This window comes from Pezoporus wallicus, unplaced genomic scaffold (assembly GCF_028554395.1).
Source record: "Pezoporus wallicus isolate ANWC-B61680 ecotype Strahan unplaced genomic scaffold, APGP_CSIRO_Pwel_v1 contig_6936, whole genome shotgun sequence".
Lineage (NCBI taxonomy): Eukaryota > Metazoa > Chordata > Aves > Psittaciformes > Psittacidae > Pezoporus > Pezoporus wallicus.
The window spans coordinates 544,254-570,757 of NW_026642285.1; the positions used below are offsets into that span (position 1 = coordinate 544,254).

The window sequence follows — 26,504 nt, forward strand, 5'->3', positions numbered from 1 at the left end:
AAAAGTGTGATTAAAAGAATCCAGAAAAGCAGGGCAAAGGGTAGGGAAGAGAACAAAAATAAATGCCATGGCTATCACCTGACAGGAAAAATTTAGGAGTAGAGCTGTATTCCAAGCTTGATATTTTTCCAACAGGTTAAAGCAAATATCAGCCAGAGAGAAAGCAGTGGCTGTACACTTTTCAAATCTGTTTCTTAAATGACTGCTATCTTTGGCTGGCATTTCATCAATGAATTAACAGAAAATAAACCACAGGAAGGAAGCATTAAAAAAAAGAAAAAAAAGAGAAAAAGCAAACCAGATGTAAAAATGGTAAAAATCGCTACATTTGAAAACAGCCAATAGGCAAAGCAGCAAGCACATCATGAGGACATGTGAGCTGGACAGGGAAGCCAGGCCCAGAAAGGAGGCAGGATGAGGGAGCTGGAAGCAGATAAGGTAAAGACAGGAAGAGAGGACACTTGCTACTCTTTAGAATTATGAATTCCCAAAGTCTGAATTGAAAACAATCTTCTAACATGATTTTTTGCATGTTTAAGGCCTCCTCCAAAGCCCACGGAAGTCAACAGGCTTCAGTTCAGGCCATATTAAAATCACCACAGACCTCAAAACCTTACACCTTGTTCTCTCTGCCATGAATGCACCCCTTTTGCCAAACTACCACTCTCCTACTCAAGTTTCTGTGTTTCTTGCATATTTTTTGAGACTGCAAATATCAGTTTCCCAGACAGAAGAAGTGAGTGAAAATCATTTAAGAGCAGAAATAAATCTACAGACCAAGAGGAAATACTTCAGATTTTTTATAACTGACATGCAAGTCTAGCCATCATCCATCACACCTACAAGTCTCTACATTATGAGAGAGGCAAGATCCAGTGTTCAATGAGCCGCACTTAAGGAAAAAGGCTGAAGACATGTAAGCCTCCAATGTGGATCTTTCTGGAGTTTTTAAACCTCAGAAGAGAGAGTTCAAACACGAGACGACACACAAAAAGAAAGACTTCAGGGTAATGATGAGAAAGATTTGCCATTTATTGTAAAGAACATACTAGTTTGAATTAAAGGTAATACAAGTATAAAAATAGTTTCAATGTTAATCACAGACATATCACCACCACTCCCTCATGAATGGTTAAGATGGGACAAACAAGATTGTTTCCTTCTCTGAGATTATGAGACCAAGATAACATCTAATGAAACTGAAGTTAATGAATGTGAAGTCACAGTAAGAAAGCAGGCACAATCTGCAATGGGATCTCTATGAGAAGAGTTATACAAGAGTCTAAGTAAAATCAAAAAAAAAAAGAAAACATTTACCTTTTCATTAGACAGATTATTAAGGGGACCTGTAACCCCTTTAATCATCAGGGTTTATGGAAAAAGACAGGGGGATTACTCTAGAACTGCCCATTACCAGGACACTGCAATCTTCCTCCATCAGTGCCAGAGTCCTGGAGGAGATGGAACACTAACATGATCTAATTATCTCAGACTATATGCTGGACTTCTGCAAATCACTCGTAATTGCAAGCAGCAACACAGCTGTTTCAGATTTAAGCATGATCATAGGATAGTGTAAACATTTTAACCTGCCAAACCTGCTGCTAGTTTTCCAAATCAATCTGAAAAGCTTGGAAGCCTGTGATATCAAATTGTCATCCTCTTTTTCTACGATGCCTGTAAACATTTTGCAGATGGAAAAATTAGGGTTAATACAGATGTAAACCCATCCACACAGGACAAATATTCTAGCAAGCAGGGGCAGCTAACAGTTTTCCAGCTAACACAGAGTTCACAGCAATAAATGCTGTAACAACAGTAGCAGTGACAGCCTCCTCTGAAACACTACATCACTCTTCCCTTACCTCAGTCTCTCTCAATCTGGCTTCTAGGGCAGATCGAGGTCCCTTGGTGTTGTCATTGATACTCAGTCTCTCTTGGATGGCCTTCATCCACGCTTCTGCATTCTCCACACTACTGTCAAATTCATCCTGTAGCTGCTGAGTCATTGCATTTGAAGAAGCTGAAAGGATAAGAAACAGGAAAAGTAAGTAGGTTTTGGTTAAGACCTAAGCAGGAATGAATTCAAGGCAATGTAAAGGAGCAGGGGAGAAAACCTAATGATGTCGTGGGTTTCCTTTTTAACAATAATACCAAAAAATTTAGCAGTATCACAATTCAGTCGAGCACAGAGAAGACACAGACACTGCAGCTTTCCCAAATGAAAATATACCAGGACACAAAAAGAAGGTGGAGAACTGTGGGAGGCTCCACTACAGTAAACAGATTTAATTCAAAGCTTTCAAATGAGATTAATCTGGTGTTCGTGGTATATTCCAGATTGGCTGCACCAATCACAAACACTTAATGTTTCTTCCCAGAGTCTAGTCAGTGCAAACTCTCCCTATGCCCTTCCAGGCGCATGTACTGAGCACCTAATACCAGACTAGCAAAGCAATTCAGCACATGCTTAACTTAAAGGTATATAAACCTTTAAAGCTGGTGAGATCAGGATCAGATGCTTAGGCCCTCAGTTAACTGGTTCTGCTGAGACCACACACAGGTTATCTGAGTGCAAATGCAGCGAGTCTGGGACACATAGACAACAAGAACCGGCCAGCAACTGCCAAAACCAACCACTCACAAACTGTCACATGGGAATATCAGCACTGATGGACTCTTTCTTTTGCCACCTCTTTCATTCTATACCAAGACACAAGCTTTTCATTTTCCCCTCCCTCTCTTGTTGCCCCTTCCCAGTCAGCAGGAGGGTATAATGCTCTGTTGCTCTGCTTTTGTGCCTTCTCTCTTTAGAACATAAGCTTTCTGTTGCCCAAATGGCCTCCTTTGTGAGTGTACAATAGAGGACAGCCATCCTATGCACACCCTTAGGAACTACCACACCAAACTAATAAGGATGAACCATAACAAAGCCCCCTGTAGGTCAGCTCCACTGAAGTTAACAGGAAGATAGCCATTGATATTAAGTGGGTTTGAATCACATCCTACAAATACCACCAGCCAACCCATCAGTGTCTCTTGTAAATTATTCTTCCTCTTTTTTATTCATGACTAAAACATTTTTTTGCAGCACAAAGTCTGAGACTTAATTACTGAACCCAAGTTTGTTGTGCAGAATTCAGTTCCACAGCAGCCCCCTCAGTTTCTATGAAACTTATTCATGTGGAATAAAGAGCTCAGTGCGATGGGCAGAACACAGCTCTTGCCAAATCTAGACCACTGGTGTTTTGTAACCACTTTAACTCTTGGCAGCTTAGTCTTTACAAGGGAGAGTCATCCTTCTTCTGCCCACTTCCCACTATCCTGCCAATGTTCCTGTTCATAAGTTAAAAGGATTCATGCAATATTAATGTCCATCCCCTATAGCTCCCAGTGCATTATTTTCCACATTAGACCAGAGGAAACAAGGTATTAGTGTTCACAACACTGATATCTGGCAACAGAAGGAACCTAAATTATTGCTTCCCAGCCACCAGCAGGCTTTATGCACAACAGATCCTAGAACAGAGCAAGAGAACTGCACCTACAGAGCAGCTACTGCACTACCCACAAAAATTACTGGAGCAAAGGACAGGTCAGACCTCCATGCACAGACAAGCGCATTTGCATGGAAGAGCAAATTCCTCCCCAGCTGAGAGATGTCAGCTTTAACTCGTAGATCCTGGAGTTCAAGACCCTCAGGACAGTGAGAAGGGCATGCAGCAAGCTCACTTATGGCCCTGGTCTTCAAGAGAGCAGACTTCGGTCTCTTTGGGAACCTGCTCAGTAAGGTTCCATGGGATAAAGCCCTAGAAAGCAGACGGGGCCAAGAATGCTGGCTGATATTCAAAGATCATCTGCTCCAAGCTCAGAAGTGTTGTTTCCCAACAGGAAGGAAATTGGGCAAGAAGGTCAGGAGTCCTCCATGGATGGATAAGGAACTGCTGAGAAAACTCATAACGAAAGAAGCTTATAGGAGGTGGAAGCAAGTACAGGCGACCTGAGAAGAATACATGGACCTTGTCTGGTAAGCTAAGGATCAGGTCAGGAAAGCTAAGGCCCAGTTAGAACTGTCAGCCCAGAGATGTCAAATATAACAGGAAAGGCTTCTATGGGTATGTCACGAACAACAGATATACCTAGACTAGGGATAATGTGGGCCCTTGCTGGAAGGAAATGGGAGAACTGGCTACCCTGGATTTGGAGAAGGCTGAGGTTCTCAATGACTTCTTTGCCTCAGACTTCACTGGCAAGTGCTCTGACCACGCCACTCAAGTCTTCAACGATAAATGCAGGGACTGGGAGAATGAAGACCTCAAGCCCACTGCAGGAAAGGATCAGGTTCAAGATCAACTTAGGAAGCTGAATGTACACAAGTACATGGGACCTGATGAAATCCATCTGCGGGTCCTGAAGGAGCTGGTGGATGAATTTGCTAATCCACTGCCCATCATATTACAAAAATCATGGCAGTCAGGTGAAGTTCCCAATGACTGGAAAAAGGGAAATATAATCCCCATTTTCAAGAAGGGGAAAATGGAAGACCCAGGGAACTACAGACCAGTCAGTCTCACCTCTGTGCCTGGCAAAATCTTGGAGCAGATTCTCCTGGAAGGCATGCTAGGGCAACATGCAAAACAATGAGGTGCTTGGTGACAGCCAGCATGGCTTCGCTAAGGGGAAATGCTGCCTGACCAATTTGGTGGCCTTCTATGATGGGGCTATGGAACTGATGGACAGGGGTAGAGCAGTTGATGTCATCTACCTGGAATTGTGCAAAGCATTCAACACTGTCCCACCGGACATCCTTGTCTCTAAATTGGGGTGACGTAAATTCGATGGATGGACTACCTCGTGGATAAAGAATTGGCCGGATGGCCGCACACAGCATTGTAGTCAATGGCTCAATGTCCAAGTGGAGATGGGTAACGAGTGGTGTCCCTCAGGGATTGGTTCTGGGATGGATCCTGCTCAACAGAAAGCCAACCGTATCTTGGGCTGCATCAAAAGGAGCATGACCAGCAGGTCAAAGGAGGTGATCCTGCCACTCAACTCTGCTCTTGTGACACCTCACTTTGAGTATTGTGTGCAGTTCTGGTGTCCTCAACATAAAAAGGACATGCAACTGTTGGAACAAGTCCAGAGGAGGGGCACGAGGATGATCAGGGGACTGGAGCACCTCCCGTATGAAGATAGGCTGAGAAAGTTGGGGCTGTTCAGCCTGGAGAAGAGAAAGCTGTGTGGAGACCTCATAGCAGCCTTCCAGTATCTGAAGGGGGCCTACAAGGATGCCGAAGAAGGACTCTTCATCAGGGATGGCAGCGACAGGACAAGGGGTAATGGGTTAAAACTTAAACAGGGGAAGTTTAGATTGGATATAAGGAAGAAGCTCTTTACTGTGAAGGTGGTGAGGCACTGGAACAGGTTGCCCAAAGAACCAGTGAATGCTCCATCTCTGGCTGTGTTCAAGGCCAGGATGGACAGAGCTTTGGGTGACATTGTCTAGTGCGAGACATCCCTGCCCATGGCAGGGGGGGTGGAATTAGATGACCTTAAGGTCCATTCCAATCAAAACCATTCTATGGTTCTATGATTCAGAGCTAGAGGGCAGTTTTATAAACATGACCTCACCTTAAACAGATTAAAGAACAGGAGGTACTGGATTTAGTGAGGGTGGCAGGGTGGCCTAGCACAGCTACTCCCTCTTTCAATTATAAAAAAATATGACAGCATAATTAAAATCATTGACTTACACCACAAGAGTTCTAAGGATAAAGCCAGCTAAAGGAGTAATGTTATTCCCAGCGGATTGCCAGATAGCTGCCTCCTTCTCTAACTATGACTGATCTAGAACTGGCGTTCCTGAACTATAATAATCCAACCCTCAGAAAAGAACACATATCTCTCTGTAGCTGACTGATCAACTTGTTTTCACATTAACATTCCCATTATATCTGGCAGCTGTAGAGGGACTGTCCCCTAAAACTTTTATTGTTACCTACAAACATACATTTCTAGGCAAATAGTTTCTGAATGCACAAGTGCAAGATGTGGCAATTCCAGTTATGCCATTGAGAAACAAAAACTGATAGTACATTTGCTGGATAGATTCTGATGAGGAGTGGCATTCACTTCCTAGAAGAGTTTTCTATTCATGGCAACATCTATATCACATTTAAAATGGGCTTCAGGACTCCAGTCATGGAACAGCCAATACAGAACAGTACGATATCTCAGTCTTACTTCTTACAAAAGTTAAAGAGTAATCAAACATGGTTAAGAAGCAGTGGAAAACATACTGTCATCTAACAGAAGAAAACCTCACTCTAACTGCCCGCATGCTGGTCTCCTCGGAGCACAAGGATTTTCTGTCTAAAATCCACAGATACGCAGACCCCCATCCCCCGCACAGGCTTTCTATGTAAGCAGTCAACTCAGGAAATCATGAAAAATGTTATTTCAATGTTAAGAACACCAGTTTGCAAAGGAAGAGAAACATTTTGCTATTCCAAATGCCTGCATAACATCACTGATTCTGATCCAGTAATTCCTTCATCTAGCACCATAAAGATGATTACATTTAGCATGAAACAAAAGCCCAGGCAGATTTCACAGTTGTTATGACCTGCAATATCTGACATAGATTTGGGCTGTCTCTTGAGACCAACTGTGTCCTGTCTTCTCTCTTTCCTCTACATTGGGCAGCAAGACGCTGTCTGAAGCAATCAGCTATAGTGGCCCCAAGTCTTTTGTTCTGTAACCCGCTCACCCTTTCCCGGAATTAAAAGCATGGGTTATGTCTGCAAGAAAAAAGCTTGGTTTACGGTGTATTCATTGCTTGGTAGGAAGAACAGCTGCTGACTACCTGAAATTTTGCAATATCTGTACTTTCTCTGCAAACGCTCCTAAAACTGGGATGAATGGTTACTGGATAAATGTTAATTAATCAACAGTATTTACCCCATTTCTGCTGCATCATCAGGACTAAATAATTGAGAAATACCTCTGGACATGAAATACAGGGCTCTGATCAGTACAAGAAATACAAAGGAGACACAGCAGCTTCTGGATCAGACCTGTTCAGCTCTGCAAACCCAGCATTCACAGACCAGTGTGCAACAGCAGCAGACCTTAGTGCCACATGTACTGTGGTGCTGTCCCAGGAGGCAGGCTCAGTTGCTAGGACCACTGTGCCAGGGAAAGCCTCCCTTTAATTGCAGGTGCAATTTGTACAGATTTATTTTTGTCACAGTAATTTTCAAACACATGTAGCTGTTCAAAATAGCTTGTCATTTTAATGCCACTTGGATCAGTGTATTAATTCATACCATGGAAGACATATTTATGCTGCAGAAAACATTTAGCATCTTTATACATGTTACTAAATGAAAGTAATAACTATATATAAGAAATTCTGGCACAGATAATGAGATGCTGAGTAAACCCGAGTTTTATTTGTCCAGATGCAGTAACACTGCTACTTAGTAGAGGTAAGGAAGAAGCATATTTCAGAGTGCTGAATATACCTGACCCAGGACAGCTCCTGCAGCATGTCCAGAGGTTATGAAAAACATGTTTCAGGAACAGGAAAAAGTAAGATACAGATTAGCTCCAGAATCCTTTAGCTGAACCGTTTCCACAACACTAGTCTTCCTACCTTCTCTGCATCAGCCTCTGTGGCCCCCAAAACACCGGTTACTATGCACAAGACATCCATACCTTTGGAAAAGGGGAAGATGAACTCCTCTGGTAACACACTCTTGTCTCAAGTCAGTATCACCCCTCTCACCCTCCCTCAGCCAGGCACAAAGCCAGTTAGCAAGGAGGGAAGTCAGGACTGTAACTGATCCCTGAGAAGAGGCAGCTGTCAGGGTGCTGGGGCACACATGCTGTCCCCCTAGCTTGCCCACAGGTTGAATACCCCAACATGAATTAACAAGATCCAAAGCAACAGCAAGCTGGGGTTTGCTTATAAAATCTGCTCATCTCATGAGCTGTGCTCCATTTGTGTTGGTCTGGGATGAAGAGAAGAGACAGAGGCAGCCTTGTATCAACTGTGGTCTTGGAGCCATCTTGCTGAAAGAATGGATAAATTAATTAGCTGACTGCTCTGCATTATAGTTCTTGGAATCACCACATAGGAACAGTGCCATTGAGCGACCTGGAGATGTCCAAGTCTCCACTGCAGTCCCTGACACAGCGAAAGGCACAGGTGACCCTCCATGAGATCCACCCAGCACTCACAGGGCCAAATTCTTCTGAGTGCTTCTGCCATAAGTACATCTACTTCAGCAATCTTTCTAGTGCATCTAATAACTCTCATGAGGGGATTGTGAGACTTCCTTATTTAATATTTCTAATGCAGTACTGAGAGCTTTTGAAGTTACTTTGCAAAAGTGGTGCCTTTTTGTTGGGATTATCTTATTGCTTTGCAGTATTTCCTAACATACTAATTTCTCACTGCCAAGTCATGTGACTTTTTACAAACAAACAAAACCAACAAACTTCTCAAAATGTTTCTCACAACCACTCCCATTTTACACATTCTTTTAAACCCTACATAAATAGAACACAGGCTTTTAAATGGTTTCAGTATGTCTTGGATTCCTATATTCTTGTACTACTTGAGAAGTCTCCAGTACCCAGTTCTTACAAAAATAACAGTACAAAAATGCTCCAGGTAATTCAAATCACTCACCTTTAGGGAGACCGTTTTACAATTACTGAAATACTGCAAACTTTTCATAACCTTTTCCATTTGGCTCTGGATTGAACGTGGGGTCAAAAAAAAAAAACAAACCTCCAAAACCAAACAGCAAAAAAAAAAAACAAAACACAAAACCTTATTGGACTGTGTCAAATTTTGTACAAATGCATGAGTGTGGGAGCAATTTTGGTTCTGGGAATCGTATCTGGGATAATTCAATGACTTTTCAGCTTCCCTGGATACTGTAAAGACAGCTCCGAGAAGCAGCGCTGAGAGCTCTGACTCATCTACTTCAGGCTGAAGTGGAAGGTCAGTAGCTAGCGCAGATCACAGGCGGAGCACTGACTGTCGTCTTTCCAAAGCTGCATATTCTTGGTCCACTCCAGGAGGAGCTATTTTGAATCACATTATTCGTAGCTGATGCTTTACCAGTTGAGGGACTGAAAGCCTCCAGCTTAGCCACACCCATGTACAGCTGAGTTAAACTGCCAGAGTAGCTGCAGAAACCCTCAAGCTTTCAAATAAAAACTGTATTACTTCCAGCATAGTCTTTTAGAGGCTCAAAACAGTAATCCTATCACTTTGGCCATCTTCCAACACAGCCTTTTCCTGTGTTATTTGCCGTGAATGTTTATGACAGTCAGCAATTGTCTGTCCTAATTAATGAGCTGGAAAATAAATAGTTTTTTTGAGTAAACACATGCATATCTAGTTACAAGCATTCCCCTTAACCAAGGAATGCCAACATCATGAGTACACACAGCACTCATACATATAACCATTTCCTTTCCCTTGCTAAACAATCCATAGGAAGCCTATGGCTAATGTAAAACATTCTACCACAACATGATCACACCTGACAATTTTCTATTTGATTAAAAAATAAAAATAAAAAAAAAAAACAAAATCAAAACAAACACCATGTTCTGTGCAGAGACTGACGATAAAAAAAAAAACTTTTTTTTTTTTCAGCTGTTTGTTTAAAGATAACTCCAGACTCTGGTGAGAGCCGCTGCAAACGGGGTATCTTTTTGCTTTCTAGGACTGCTGTGGAAAAAATAGAATTCCCAGGTCCCAAAAGTAATTTCCTAAAAAAAGGGATTGAAAATTTATAATAGTTCTATACTTGAATGGAATCATCATGTGCAAGTGAAGCAGAGTTGGGTTTTGGGTCTGTCTTCCCTTTTAGTATCATGATTGACAATCAGTAGCTCTGACCACAGCAGGTTTGTTTGTTTCAATTGTCAAGCCATTTGGAAGTAAAAAGTGTAGGTGAGAAGTCTTAGTTACAAATGGCTCCCCACTCCATATACTCCATACTCTCCCCCCACATACATTTTTGTATTTCAAGGTCACTCTGGGAGTTGGTCCAGGTTGATCTACCATGATTAGTAAACTGCAGTTAGATAAGTAAAATGCCATCTCACTCTACCCTCTTTATAGATAACACTTCACATTCAGAGGGACTTTGTTTCTTGCCTCTAGACAATAATGAAATACTTGAAAGGACAAGAACAGAATCATTCAGTTAATAAACACTACAGAGAGTGATTTTCAACCTTTTCTAATATGCTTCCCTTCAAGCGTCTCTACACAGATGCAGATCACTGTTTAGTGACTTTGAACTTAATGGCAAGAGGCTTGACTTCTCTAGTTACTGGAAAATCACAAGTTTAACACCTCTGTCCTACAACTTCCGCAGAGATTCTTCTGATTCAGAGAAACTGCTTCAGAAATTGCCCCTGAAAGGTACCTGTGAACTTACCGGCAATCTACGTCCTGTGAACTTGTCCCCAGCTGCTCAAGTAGGCCAGGTTTCAGGACTGCTCAGCTCCTAACAGCTTTACAGTCAGCCAATGAAAAAGCATTGCAAGCCAACAGCATTAGTCTCACTGTCTCTGGAGGCTAAAATGTATGTATTTAATTATCTCCCACTTGTCCTCCACAGGCTGTACAATCCCTCAGTACTGGGTGCCAGCCACAGCACAGATACACTCATTAATAAACCTCTATGGTATCTGCCTCTTGGCTAGAGATCAGTGAACGATTCAACATGAAATATACAGCTGATAAATTATTCCTCTTTTGCTGGCTATACATTGTATATGGACACATACACGGTATATCTGTCAATATATGGACAATCTCATCTTCTCAAATGTGAGGTTATTCCTAGCTATTTGCCAAATATATTCTGCAAATTAGTTTTACTCTGTAGAGTATTCCCAAGTAATTCTTCTTTGTGACTCTTAACACCCCAGCTGCGCTGCTCAATTTTGGTTTGGCATCCCAACCCTTCTAAGGAATTGTCCATCTTTCTGGCTGGCTGGCAGCAGCTCTTATCTTTTGTGTGCAGTTTGTCACACAGTAACTCCCAAGGGCCATTTCCATAATCAGGATCCCAAAGCATTAAGCTGGGTACAAGTATGCTTTCACAGCACCCTGTGGGGACCAGAAGTACCCTACCATTAAAAGGATAATACCTCTGTCCCAAAGAGGTTGAAGAGATGGTTGAATTAAATGCAAGGAAACTGAGGAACACCAGAACAACCAACAAGTTACCTGACTGGGTTTAAACCACGACACACACACATGTCAGAAGGGGCTCACCAATGAAAGCAAGGCGTCTGTGTGTACTTAGGGGCACAGAGTGCTAAACAGAAGGGCCGTTAGACTGCAGCTGCATGTCCACTGCTCTGTGCAAGCTGTGATAGTTCCACCACCCATGTCCTCTGCCTACCCCTTGAAGCCGGAATCTCTGATTTCAGAACAACATCCTCTAGCCCTGCTAAAGCATGCGGCCTTAGCATGGGGTCTGCAAACATGCTGGGACTGAAAAGCATGTCTCACACCACAAGGGAGTGCTGTCCTGCCAACGGCACTGAACCTCAGGCAGTCAGTGGGACACTGAGCTACGACCCTGTCATTCCCTGGGGAGTCAGCGCGAGAGAGGGGCGCTTCCAAGCAAGGATCCATGCCAGAGGTAGGACAACTAGCCTTCTGCAGGAATCCCATGTCCTGAAGAGGCCTACGATCATCATGTGGGTGCTCAGGGCTGCAGGATGTCAATCTACCTCCAAATGTGCATCCTCTCCTCTTCCACATCAGTGTTTCCACATTTGGATCTTGTTTTTTTTGACCATATAGATTTTTTGCCCCCTTATGAAACCAGTGTTAAAATTTTATTTGATGATCAGTCAAACACCACTGACTGATTGAGCAACTGTGTGCAACATGGGAGCACTAAGCATAAAGCTTTTAAACTAGTAAACCTTTTAAGTCAAGGATTTACTACACATATTTGCTAGAAATAAAGTCATTTGAAAGTACTTCACAAGTATACTCTAAGAGCACAGTATCTTTCGTTCCCTTTAGAAGAACATTCTTTCAAAACATTATCACTAGGATGAGGATATATTTATATGGTAAATGTGAGACTCATTTGAATTTAAAGAAAAGTAGTTACCATGTAGGACAACACTAAACTTAAATACTGAAGTTGTTGATTAAAATAAGAGTTATTTTCAGGGACCAAAGCACATGTTTATAGAAAAAAAATTTCAATTCGTATGGAATAGGAAGATACATTTTATAAAGAAAGAAAAATGACCACTGCAAGAGCTACACTTGAAATGTTGCCAAAAACATACACCAGGGTAAGTACAGCTACACCTAAAGAGCTAGCACTCTGAACATGATTTAAAGTAATTGCATTAAGCTGATATTGCCAGGCTTCATATTGCCAATGACACTGGTTTGTGTTGAAACAAAACCATGAGTGAACAGGGCCTGCCTGTGTCTTAAGCAAAATGCGCTACTGAAACTGACTACAACCTCATCCCCAAGCTCAGAAACAAAGTAGACCACTACAAAATGGTGGATATAAATTAATTTTGAACGGCTGAGAACATTTCTGGAATTGAATAAAACAGGCTGCTTTCTTGTGACTCATTTTTGCCTGAGCTATTGAAGTTTGCATGCTTTCATCATCCTCCCACTGTGCGTGCTTGCCAGCACTGTGGGTTAAAAGAGCAAGGTCACATCTCTGCTTTCAGCTGCAAAGAGCCCTTCTGGCAGCCACTGGAGGACGAGCACACCTCAGTTCTGCACAGAGACCAGCACAGCCACAACTCCAGTGCTCCAATATAGCCCATGATTTCACAACATAGATAAAGAAACACCTCCACGATAAAGCAGCAGTGCCTTTTAGTAGTCTCTTTGCCTGAGGACTGAAGTCCTATAGTTTATAAACCTAATGGGGATTTGAACCTCCTGCTACTGAGATTAATCAAAACTAGAATGAAGAGTAAAGTGGCAGCAGGACTCAGCAGTAAGCCACATTTGTCAGCAGTCCACCTCCCGTGAGGAGGACCAGGGAGTTATTTAAAGCTGTGATCACAGATAATTAACCATGCTGAGCAGCAAGAGTAAAGCCGATAGTTATTCTTCTCATTCTTGCATCATCCACTTTTAATTAACTTTTAGAAACCAAAGCTGTCTTTTATTTCTTTTTTATTTTTTTTTTTCTCCTGAGAATATCTGAACAGATCAGGCAGCTCAGCTCTATTTAGACCCCAATGGGATCTCAGTTCTTTTCAGCAACTTTGAAAATCCCACCCTAAATATTATAGGACATATCTCTGGGGCTGCTGGCTACCGAAAAGCTAACCAGAGATACATTTAGAGCAATAGGGTTTTATATCAGCTGAGAATTTGCACACATCTGCTGTTATACTTGACAAGCATCTCCTGACAGATGTGTCATTCCACTAATGATTCTCAAACACTTGGAAGAAGGAAAAGGTGTAAAGACAGATTCTTATAATCCAGGTAATACATAATTATTCTACAAGGAGTAATATATGTCATGGCAGAAACTCTGATCAAAAATAAAAAAATAATCTTTCCTCAGTAGTCTCCAAAGCCATCTTTTAAAGATACCACAAACACTTTTTATATTTTAAAGGTATTTCACGTCACTGGAATTTCCCCCCCTTTCCACTTTGAATTTGGGCTCAGCAGGTACCTCACTAAAGGTTGACTCAGAAAACAGGAGAAGCAGGTTACCATCTTCCTGGAGTAAAATGCATCTGAACCTGTGATAGAGGGGACCACTGCTAAACCACAGCAAAACAGGAGCCTCCAATGACCACATTTGCCCCCAATGAGCAAAACACAAATGACAGTGCTTGTGCAAATTACACGGTCTACTTCGAAAAATAATACTGAATTTCTTTAATCTCTTTTTAACATAACCAAGGACATGTTTCAGCAGTCATGTATGGGACCTTAGACCCACACTGTTTTAAAAAAATTCAGGGAAGGGATCTTAGCAGTCTCTAGTCAGTGAACACTCTGGGTCTGTATAAACTGATACCATGTCAGACAGCAACACTCCCAACAGACTTTCTCTAGTAACTTCACTTGCTAACCTCTAACTTCCAGACCTTGTGGTGAGTACCACAGTGTTGATATTTTTGATTCTTTTTTCCTGCCTTATAAAAAGCAGTTCCCCAACCTGGCATGCTGCTCATAGAAGCTTATTGGCTATTATTTTGTCACAGCAGGCCCTTGCCTGGGATCCTCTCACCCTCTCAACCAGCAGGGGCAGAATGGGAGCTGAGCCATGGGCCTTCCCTGGAGACAAGTGAGTGAATGGAACCAAAAGATAGAGGCACGCTTCACAGTCACAACCACCTCACCTCATTATGAAATAAAAGTAACAAACCTTGCAAAGACCTTACCAAAATCCTGGGAATTCTGCAGAAACAGGTAGGTGAAAGTCTGTAGTGATTTCATCAAAGTTCCCAAATGGGTTTCCAGCACGGCAAGCGCAATCCAGCTTGGCCTCCACTGGGCATTAGTTATGACAGCGGTTCAGCATGGCTAGCAGCACGAGCCAGACTGGTACAAAGAGAAACCAGCAGCTTCCTCCTTACTCATGGCGGAGGCAGCACAGGATTTCCTCTCTGCCTCCTACCGCGTGGTAGAAGTGATAGAGGGGGTGGCAATCTAAAGACGTATCACCCCAGAAAAAGAAAATAAAACACCAGACCGGTATATTGGTACTGTTTGAAAGGTAGGTAAGATTTAAATAGCAATAATCCCCAGAAACTATCTAGCTCAGGTCATCACTAACAAGCTGGTTAATTCCTGTAAGGATTAATGCTTGAAATTATTATGCCTGACAGATGTTGGCTGAACAAGAATTAGTCCACAATATGCAGCACAAAACCCAGCAAGGAGCAAAAGTGCAGACAGGTACTTGTCAGAGATGAGATTTTTATAAATTATTAGCTCAACCTCTAACATAATTTTAATTTTCCTTTCTACCCACTTTAGCTTCCACTTCTTTTTTACTCTTGGCCTATAACAGGAGATTCTGTTCACACTAATATAGATTCTGCGCTTAGTTACAACAATACAACATGAAAAAGAGGTTAACCGGTATTTGTGGGAAATGCCACTGCTGCACAATATGGCTGAATGGAATATACTTTGCAAGTGTAAGCTGTCTTCAGTGATGAAGCACATGATGAATTCTCCATCCCTCATTCCCCAAAACTATTGGAAAATATAAAGCAGCATTCTCCCTCAGTTAATCACAATCCCACTGGGTATTTCTGCTGCTAGACATTCAAAGAAACTCACTGGTTTGGTCTACCCACCCACTGCCATTTGCATCATCCTAATGGTGTAAATCTAGTTAATATACTCCAGGACCAAACCAGCAATCAGCCTAGTGTAAATCTAAAGCAAGCCAGCATGGCCAACAGTCTCTCTAGTTTTACAGCTGCTGTGTATCATAATTTCTACATTTTAGAATCACAATAAAAGTAAGAAGGTGGAGAAATCAGTGAAAACAAAATAAAAATGGGGAAAAAAAGTTTGTTCAAGTTCTACTTAGAAGTTACAGATACAAACAGGAATAAAACTATGAACCTCTCCTCCCATTTCAGAGTTGGATGGCGTAAGTGAACACCATGGGGAAAAGCTGGGTATGACCAAAGATGTAATGAAAATCTAGATGGAAGAACAGCAACAGAATAGAAACTGTTGATCAAGCTAACTCTGTGAAGTTGCTAATACAGACGATTAACTGAAGACCAGCAGCCTTACATAGGCTGTGACGCCCGTGTGCAATGGAGCCAACCAAACATGGAACTTTGTCACCAGTGGTGACAAAAGAAACAAGGGACAGCAGCGGATGAATATCTTACGAGGTAGCAACACTGTCAGTACCTCTAGAAAGAGAACTGATACCAGCTATTTTCCAACTGTCTTGTTAGCCTTTTGCTAACATGAATAATCCTTAGAAACAATAAAAAAAAAAAAACAACTCAAAACACATCACCTTGCAGACTAAGGTATACAATTCTTGGGGGAATGCAAACTGGACAGTGGTCTATTTATCTGAAAGTCAAATCAGGGTTGGTTTAGGATTGTGTTACTGTTTGAATGGTGGAGTTTAAAATGCCTATAAATGACCCCCTTCACATACTTTTTCCCTGTTCTCTTTCTCCTGTGGTAAATCCCATAGCCACTGTAAATTTGCCATAGTCCTGTTTTAAAAAAAATATAGACTGAAACTACTAGCACTGAGGAAGCAGAGCATATATATAACATCACCTATAAACAGCAGCTTCTAAAACACAGTAAGAAGCAGTCTCTTTGGATGACTGACTAACCTAGAAAGAAGCCCAGCAGCTACACTGGTGAGTACAGCCAGTCATAACCTGCAGGCAGCAATGAAAGGTTCAGAGTAACAATCAGAAATGCAGCATTACCCATAAAACTTACTGAAAGTTAGTATCATGACATATTTTAAATATCCAAATCGTAGAATACCAGTTGTGCATTACCCTTTAGACCAAATTTGCTTTTACATTTTTCCATATTTTAAAAGGAAACTTACTATTTCAGCAAAATATTCCAAATGCTCCCACAAACTCTGACCTGCCATTCCCTTCTTTCCCACACAAAGGACACTATTTTCGGTTTCAGTGGGGTAGGGAACAGTGTTTTTCCCACTCTTCATGCTAATTATCATTTCCATTGTGATAGTGGAAAACATTTAAACGGCCCCTTCTTTAGCCTGACATCTTTGTGCTCAAATATGGATTCAAATTACATGTATAAAAAAATCAGCTGGATGATTTTAGATTACCTGAGAACCTGTAGGTGCTGCAAAAGAAATACTTCTGCAAACAGAGTGCAGCCCATGGAGTTAAATGACTACATTACTCACCCTGACACTCTGGACAGACTGACCTCATTGCTGTTTGCATCTTTGAACAGCCAATGATGTACCAGACCACTAACTGCTTAGGAGACAGAAGCCATTACACCAGTAGGATTACAAGGGTTAGAAATTATAAAGCATTGTCTAAGCTCTGACAATGAGCTACAAAACCCTTCAGGTAGGAAACAGCAGCAGTACAAAAAATTTTCTTCCAAGAAGACCATTTCAGCTGTGTTATATATTCTTACTTCTCTGCCGATGCTCAGGTCCTAGGTGTGAACCAGTACTCCACCATGCTGCAGGTAGCATGTGTAGAGCAGCAGTGGCATCCCAAATTCAATGAGGTTATTGCTCAGGCAGAAGAGGAGATAGAATATTGCTAGAGACAGAGGGGACACACATACAAGCAACAAGGCAGTATTAGTCAGCATGAAAAACCACAGGCAGAGCAGCAGTTGCCTAACCATTGCCAAACTTCCATAGACATTGCAGCAAGACAGTTTTAAGGAAGAATCTGAGAGATTGTCATGAGGTGGATTTGGGAAGGATTATGTGAGGACAAAACTGGGAAAAAAAGCATGAAAGTGCTCAGGCGAAAGTCTACCAAGCGCTAATGAAGGTTGGTATCATACATGGGCCAGAGGTGGAAGCTGCTCTCTCAGAAACACATAAAATGCAGCTTAGAGATATATAGGAATAAAAATTTCCATCTTCTGGGAATGATCATATTTCTAACTATATTTCAATTCTGAGTTAGAATAACATTGGTATAAAGGGACTGTCCATGCAATTGCTACTCCCCAAAGAATCTGGTTTGGAATTGATGTGAAAGGCCTTTTCAGCAAAGAAACATCCACATCAAGCATTCAGGTTATCCTAAGTACTGGGCTTGGAGGTACTGGCAGGGGTAGCACAGACAAACGTCAAGTTCTTTGTCTCTCTTTCTGGTACAATTTCACTCTGTGTAAATAATGAATCATTATGCAGAACCTAATCATTAGATACAGCAGGTATCCAACCTGCAAGTTCAGCATCTGAAAGATCAGGTCAAGGTAGTCATTATGTTCTGCCCCATTCAGAAAGAAAAAGAAGGAAAAAAAAAAAAGGAGAAAAAAAAATTATTTTGACTTCACCAGTTAGCAAGTTAGTGCAAAAAAAAAAACCCAACCAAACAACCCAAAGCCAACCAACCAAGAAACCCAACCCCCACAACAAAACCAAACCCTGAAGAAGGTCAGATCTGATTTGAGATGAGGGTTAGGTGCTTGTATAGTTGCTTAACTGAAAAAAAAAAACACACCAAACCAAACCAAAAAAAAAAAACAAAAAACCCACACATCTATTTGGAAATCCCCAACCTAAGGTGTAACCTGCTAATAGTAACAACCTAAAAGCACTTGACAAATACCAGAGTGACAGATGACACGGGAAGGGCACACTATAAAAAACACATGGAACACAGAAGCAGCCTGTTAACATCCAGGTAAATTCCTCAGCGGTGACTAATTACAACTAATAAAAAAAAAAAAAAAAGGCAAAAAAACCCAACAACAAAACAGAGAGGCTGTGACATTTAAAATATTGGGATTAAATGTAATTACTTGCAAAAATGCTTTTTATAAACACCTTCAGGTCCTTCATCAGACAGCAAGTGCTACTTCGCTTTGCAGACAAGAACTGACTGTATGAGCCTTCCTCCGTCATTACGTATTTTCACAATACACTATATCTGAACAAGCAAACATCTGAGGGAGAAATAAAGTAATGCTGAAGGAAAGACTATATCTTTAGGGTTGCTGGTAGCCCCATCCCAAGCATCCCCAAGGTAACTGCCATGAGGTGGTTACTGTGCACAAGCAGCATGATAAGAAATGCCTCTAAAAGAGGCAAATGGACAGGAGTTCCTACCCATGTCCCACAGCAAAGGAGAAGTCACACGGAGTTGCAGGCAAACCAGGAATGTGAACAGCCGGGGGTCTAGGCTGATGCGTGGTAATGAAAGCTAGCCGTACTGTGGACAGCTAGAGGCAACAGAGCTATTACTGTCTCACACAACCTAGGATGCAGGCAGCTGCCAGACAATGCCAGAGACATGTGCCTACTCTCGACCTCATTGCAGTAACTTCCTCTTAACTGCTTTACCACCATTCTTTTTCTTCCTTCTTTGTCTCCCTAATTATTATTGATTCTACACTTACCTCTGAGCTTCTCTCAGGGGGCAAGGAACAAACGTTTCTGGGAATTCCACAAAAAGGGCTATTTTTCTGACAAGGACCCTCAGTTGTGGCCAAGAACTTGATGCCAATGCCACTGCCTTCCAACTGAAGTGCTTCAGAGGAGAAGCAATCATATCTGGGGTTGGATTTGAGAAAATCTTGTTAAAAATCCTAATTCTACACTGAAAGTGCCTTAAAAAACAAATTAGTAGTAACTATAGAACAGAAACATGAGGAGAGGGGAAAAAGTTTTGCAAGACAGGAATTTATCTTCACTGAAGATATTTTCTGTAGATTGCTATCTCACACCAGTAGCATGCATCCACTGACAAAACAACTAATGGAACTGGCAGGTCTATAATCTGAAAATGTAAGGGAAAATCCCAGGCTCTGGTGAAACCAAGGGCAATATTGTCACAGAGCCAAGATTTCTACCCTGACTCCTGTGGACTTAATAGACAAGGTAACAAGAAAATTTTTCCTTGGGTGCTCTCTCTTTATCTGGAGATCTAAATTAACCTGAGCACTTCTCTGGTGTTTACTGAGCTAGTGTTATTAGCTATGTATTTCACACAAAACTTGTGCTTAACCTGCGGCAGCTACAGACCAATTCTGCTGACTTACATAAGAAACATCACCTAGATTTGTCAACCATTGTCATGTGCCATTCATATAACCATGACCACATTCCCACAGAGACTCAAGAGTGCTCACGCAGAGACTTTCACATTAACAAAAATCAGTCCTCTAATTTAAAGGAAATGCACATCCTGGGGAAGAACTGACAGCTCCAGAGACTGGTCCTTTTATTTACTCACAGACTTTTTAAGGCAAGGGCATATTTCCTCACATGACCCTGACTTTCCATCTAACTGACTAGAAAATGCAACAGATATGTCAGCACCTGTATGCTTTCCACCTTCAGCTTCCCTGAACTTCTTCAGGTTGTACCTACAACAAGGTACAATGCCTGGATAAGGACCAGCTGTTATATCTCAAACTGCTGCTCAGTTAGAGGCAACACGTTTTTCTGCTATGTTTGCCTCATTATAATGGCAAGAAAAGACAAGCATGCAATGCTTTAAATCACATATCACTTCTATGCAAGGTGGAGAGAAAATGCAGCCAAAAGCAACCCCTATACCCTTCTCACAGCTTAGTTTTTTTATTGCTGTTGTGTCAGTCCAGCTGTACACGTAACTGTGTGAAATAATCTTGCAGGTTAAATACTCCAGTCTTGTTGGGTTTTAAATAAACCAGTATCCAGATTCACTATGGATAGTTTACTCTGGCTCACCTGTGACACCCTCCAACCTAGTACTTACAACAGAGTTACCACACATAGCAAGTTATCTTTCAAACACAGCCTCTGACAGATGGTGCCAGACTCAGCAACACATGAAATACTCCACACTTCTGGTCTCATTTTAAACCTCTGATTGTACATGCTCCTTCAACATCTGTTGTGGTTTAAGTCCAGTCAGTAACTCAGAACCACGTAGTCGCTCACTCACTCCTCCAACTTCCTCCGCCCCTGACTCCCAGAAGGATGGAGAGGAAAATCAAAAGAATGCAACTCCCACGGGTTGACATAAGAACAGTCCAGTAACTAAGGTATAACACAAACCCACTACTGCTACCACCAATAATAATAATGATAAGGGGAATAACAAAGGAAGAGAATACAACTGCTCACCACCCGCTGACTGATACCCAGCCCAACCCAACCAGTGATCTAACCCTTCCGGGTAACTGCTCCCAGTTTATACAGTGGGCATGACGTGCTGTGGTATGGAATACCCCTTTGGCTAGTTTGGGTCAGGTGTCCTGTCTCTGATTCCTCCCAGCTTCCCCTCCTCCCTGGCAGGGCATGAGACTCAGAAAGTCCTTGGGCAGACTAAACCAGTCGCTGAGCGGCAACTAAAAGCAGTGTTATCAGCGCTGTTCCCAGGCTGAAACTCAAAAACACAGCACTGCACCAGCTACTAAGAAGGAGAAAAATGACTGCTACTGCTGAACCCAAGACAACATCATAGAGCAAACTGTGGCAGGCAAAGCTGTACCAGGGGAGGTTTAGACTGAGTATTTGTTTACTGAGAGGGTAGTCAAACACTGGAACAGGCTTTCCAGAAAGGCAATCGATGCCCCAAGCCTGTCAGTGTTTAAGAGGCATTTGAACAAAGCCCTAAATAACATGCTCTAACTTTTGGTCAGTCCTAAAGTGGTTAAGCAGATGCACTTGATCACTTTATGTTCCTTACAACTGAAATATTTTATTCTACTGTTATTATTAGCAGCAGCTGCAAGGGGAGCAGCATGTAGCCTTATGTAAAGTGTTTCTAGGACTCCCTGGTGACAGGCAGTATGTCTACTATGTTTAACAGTAAGTCCCCCAGTACAAACTATGCCACATGGGCCTCTCATTCATCTTGTGCTCTCAAGTATTACTGTCATATTTCTGAAAAGGCTTTCTACATAGCATAACTGTAGCAACGGTTATTTTGCCTTTTAATACCACTAACTAAACAAACACTTATCAGGAACAGAACAAACAAGCCACAGCTTGATAGCTAAATTCCAAGCAAATTACAATCTTATGGTTCTCCTTGTTTCTTGCTATCTCCTTCAATTTCTTCCAGTACATTATTACATGCATCTGTTCAGCGAGATCCAAAGCCAAGACTGCCACTTACTGCCTATTAGAGTCAAACTCCTTTGAAATCCCTTGATATGAAAGGCTTCATATCAAGCCCATTTCTACGGTAAACAGAAGACAAGATGCTTGTACCAAAAGAGACATGAAAATTCAGTTCTGCTGAAGGGAAACAAATGAGTCTACATCATTTTTAAAATCAATGTATTTTTCCTTAGAATACAATTAAGCTGTGTACACAAACAGAGACAACAAAGCTTGCTTATTAACCTGACATGGTGTTAATGAGAATGCCTTTCCCTGTCACATCTGCCACCTTTATCTCAACATTGAGGTGGGGTCATTTCAGATAGCTGAAGTTAAATACCAAAGGGCTCACAACTCTGAGTCATTTTTTTTTGTAATACAGGCAGTACCACCCTATGATTCAATTTATTTGCAATGCAGAAACAAATAAACAATAGTTCTCAGTACTTTGAGTCTACAAAGCAGTGAATCCAACAGCAGTGTCTGACAGACAGCATGTTTACTCGCTGCCCTGCTTTCATCTGATTGAAGTCAGGACATTGCAGACTCACCAATTCTCCTGGAAGGCAAGGACCAACCTGAAGCTCCAGCTCTGGAGAAGAGTGTGTACAGCGATCTTCTTACGTAAAGATCTCCACTTTCATTTAAAAAGAATCTACTTTATAAAAAAATCTGATTACTATGTCCTAAGCAGTCAAACACTAGAGAACAAACAAAAAAAGCAAGTTTTCAAACCGAAGAACAAAATTATATATAAGTCAACACTAACAGTACCACAGCTATTCAGGAAAAATTGTTGCAAGAAATTCTACCTTCCTCAATGCATATGCCAGTGTCAGCTACAGGCAACAGAATTGTATTTCAGACCAAAACTTTATCAAATTCTAGGATGCATAGTTTGGAGCCTATCACTAATCAATATCAGGGTGTGTTCTGAAGTTTAAACACTGAGTTTTAAATACTTTCAGCTTTTCTTGTGCCATTTCAGAGTACTTCTATGTAATCAATATTAACTAAAGGCACACATCCTACCATTTGTTTGGTTGCAGAGCAAACCCACGTGACCAAAAGAGACACTGGACACCTGCTTTTTATTTTTAATTTCACGGAACTGCACTCAAATGAAGCCCGAGGAAGCTGAGATATTACTGACCATCAGTAAGCACTACCTTTAGAGATATTTTCCTTGAAGAGTAGAGGTATTTTGCTGCCTACACTCCAAAGACAGTGGGGAGGTTTTTAGCCAGACTCAGAGTGGTATTGAGGAACCTGGTATTTGTTCCTGTTGATCTTGGATGCCTCAATACCTTTGTCTTCATATAACCATGCCAAGTAAAAAAAACCTCCTTTGCCAGTTACACCCTCTGTTAACATCTCTGAAGCTCAAGAATTTTTCCTATTACCATGTGGCTTTTTCCTTTCATATGTCTGAAGTGCCAGGATTCACACTTAGCCCACAATCCTTCAGTGAGCACACAAGATGCAGTTGTAAAGGGACCCTTTCTAAGGGCACCATCTCACCTGCATACATAGTAGAACAAGTTTGCCAAGAAGGTCGTAGATGTGCCACAACACCCCATCTACAATTGACAAGGACTAATAGTTTAAAAACAAAACAAAACGAAAATCCAATATTTTGTCATTGTTATAGATTATCTGGGATTTGCTCTACCAGCCACATCAAGGAATGCATTATTCCGAGCAAGGGTGGTGATCACTTAGTTTCAAGGGAATTATGCTTATATGATGACATTCAGTAAGTCTTGAAACTGTTGCCCAATTTTGTGAAAATAAAATAGATATAAAGACACCAGCTGAGATCATATCCCTGCTGTACTTGCACAAATGTGTGCCTGGCACAACAAAGACAGGAGCTGTGCCCTGGAGATGCAGAGCCATAAAAACAAAGTGCTTTGTGACCAGCACAACTCAGGAAATCAGACCTCCTACAGAACTGTGTTCCTTTGTTGATTAAATGTCTATACTTAACTATACTAAGATTTTTCTGTTTTCATGTTCAGAATGCAATGTATCCAATCAGTTATTTATCATCTTTTAAGTTTTGAGAGAGATTACAGTTCAGACGTATTCACCCCAAAAATCATTTTCCTTTTCTCTTTACAACTTCATTTACACCAAATATCTTGTTGCCAAGTGGAGGCAGTCACATACGAATGTATCACTCAGTCACTAAGCAAAAACCTGGAGAAAACTGGCAAGTGTCTGACTGCAGACCTGCTTTTCCCCTTTAGTCTGTTTCTACAAAATCTGCAAGAACTTTATTATGTTGGAGCTGTTCTCCTTACATCACACACAGCTGAAATTGGGCATTGACAATAAAACAACATTTAAACAACAAATACTAAAATGCATGTGCGAACACAAAGTAAGAGATGGTATAAACCTTGTTTCTAACAGAAGCTATGCTAAAAGATGAAGTCTAGTTAGCTTTTGAAGTGGCAAAGCAGGTGCTAGGTCGGCCCTCAGGCATCAGTATTGCTCTTCAAAGGCATGTAGATGCAGGTACAGCCACATCCTAAGGCTGAGCATCCACTAGTGTACACGGAGGTTCTCAGGAGTCTTTGGGAGCCACAGATAACTGGAGGGACACACAGAAATGTGTGTCACAAGTGGAAAAGTTAGACACTCTCTTTTCAACAAGGTCAGTGCATGAAGGCCACAGAGGACATATGCACCAGGAGCAGACGTGGAAGCACAGTAAAAGTCTTGACCAGGATGGGAGGGAAAGGAGGAGCAATGGAATACAAAGCTGAAGGAAAGAACTGGAACTAGCAAAAGATGGAACACAAGAAGAGGGGCAAGCACCACAGTACTGCACCGTAAATGGTTATTAATTCTGCCTTCCTTAGGACTTTGATAGGACTCTGGATCTGATGATTCATGAAGCACATGGCAACAACACTGGGTGTAAGGGAAAGCTGTTTTTATAGAGCCCATCAGCTTTGTCAGACTACACTCCCTGACAGCTAGCTTGTAGCAAACAATGCTCCCATGACTCACCAGATGTTTGCTCCTCATTGAAATAGAAGTCACCAAGGGACTGATTGCAACATTTCCTTGAGGTCCAACTGGCTCACACACGTGGCAACCACAGAGACTGTGCCAAGCTGATGTGCATTTCACCAACCACCAGACTGCACGACACTTTTAGAAGTAAAACATCTGAAGGCAACCAATCAGGTTTTAAAGTTTTTCTGCATTTTTAAAATTCTTTCCCCAGAAAACAACCACTGCGCACAAAGATTTTCAAGTGGCACGCACATGCCAAGGGCTTAACAGTAACATTCAAAAGAAGCAGCAAGAAGCTGGCAAGAGTAGCACAGTGATACATTTCATTAATGATTTAAGATAGCCAGGCTTACATTTGAAGCAGAGGACAGGCAGGCATCCTGCTCTGATGAATTTACAAAAGAAAGCAGTGTCTTGCAACCATCATTTTCACAATTAATCATCATATAAATCCGTAATTCCTGCAGACTTCAGTCTGCTACTCTATTTGAGTGGACCTATTTCTAGGAATAAAATTTTCCTGGACAAAGGCCTAAATTCACACATGCCAAATCAATAAGGATTTGGGAATAAAAGTGAAGGCAGACAGAAGTGTATGAGAAAACAAAGCCTTACTACACGATGGGGTGAAGGTTGCTTACATACAGAAGTCACACAATCTAAAAATGAAGGTACAGGCTCGCATGGAAAAAAACTGGGAAATCTTCTAACTGCTTAGGAAGAAAAAGGGAGACAAGGTCAGCCCTGCTTAAGGGCAATCAGAGACAAGCTAAGATGTATTTAATAGCTCTGAAGGGGAGAGAGGTGGGGAAGGAGACAAGAAACAAGGAGACAGCAAACTGCAGCAGAGTCCTGGCAGTGGGGACCAGGAGATGAAGATATGTGACAGTAGCACCGAGAACAGCTTTGGCATGAGTCTGACATCTGGGAAGGAAAAGTTGCAGAATGCAGCTAAGCACTTCCACCAGGCTGGTGCTCGTTCACAGATGCCATTTTTAAAAGGAACTCAACTAAAAGGTTTACCCGTTTACCTTAAATTATTTAGCGATGTATGCTTCAATTACTGCACCTGCTTTGTTACCTACATACGTTAGCAGTACCTCGGGAGCTCTCACAGAGCCCAGGGAGCTGGCCTGGTTGGTACTTGACAAGGATAAGCCCTCCTGCTTTGCGGCTGTTCCCGTTGTAACCGTTACAGCGGGTGGAGGGGGCCGGCACCGTGGCGGCCAAGGACCCTGCGTTTCACCCCGCCTCGCCGAAACCGGGGAAGGAGGGACACGGGGTGAGACCGGTGGGCAGCACCGAGCAACAGGAGAGTCCGGGCGCCAGGAAGGCTGTCAGCGACCAGAGCCGAGCTTCCCCCCGCCCCGGTGGGACGGGACGCCGCAGTCTCAGGGCGCCGCCGCCTCACTGTTATTCCCTCCCCGCCCGCTCCCCGAGCGCCGGCAACAGGCCCCGAGCAGCGCCACCGGCAGCGCCGCAGGCCCCGTCCGGCGGCTCCCCGTCCACTCACCGCTGCGGCACCCGCCGCCGCCGCCGTTTCCCTCGCGGGTGGCCCAAAGGGCCGCGGTGCCTCTTCTGCCCCTGCGCTGCTGCCGCTGCTCGCTTGGGCGCCCAGCCGCGCTCAGC

General features: G+C 42.3%; 1 protein-coding gene across 9 annotated transcripts in view; it reads right to left on the minus strand.

The window, feature by feature from the left end:
* SYNE3 (spectrin repeat containing nuclear envelope family member 3) overlaps positions 1-26,504 on the minus strand; it is a 60,139-nt gene extending 33,635 nt beyond the window's left edge. For 4 of the 9 annotated variants that reach the window (XM_057428390.1, XM_057428382.1, XM_057428383.1 and 1 more), the window contains exon 1: positions 1,866-2,023. In XM_057428390.1, the coding sequence (XP_057284373.1) occupies positions 1,866-2,009 (144 nt within the window). In that variant the 5' untranslated portion in view covers positions 2,010-2,023. Of the gene's footprint in view, positions 1-1,865; positions 2,024-10,472; positions 10,548-14,451; positions 15,070-22,396; positions 23,244-25,975; positions 26,138-26,388 lie in introns of those variants that run through there. The other 5 variants (XM_057428385.1, XM_057428386.1, XM_057428389.1 and 2 more) reach the window with 5 other exon arrangements.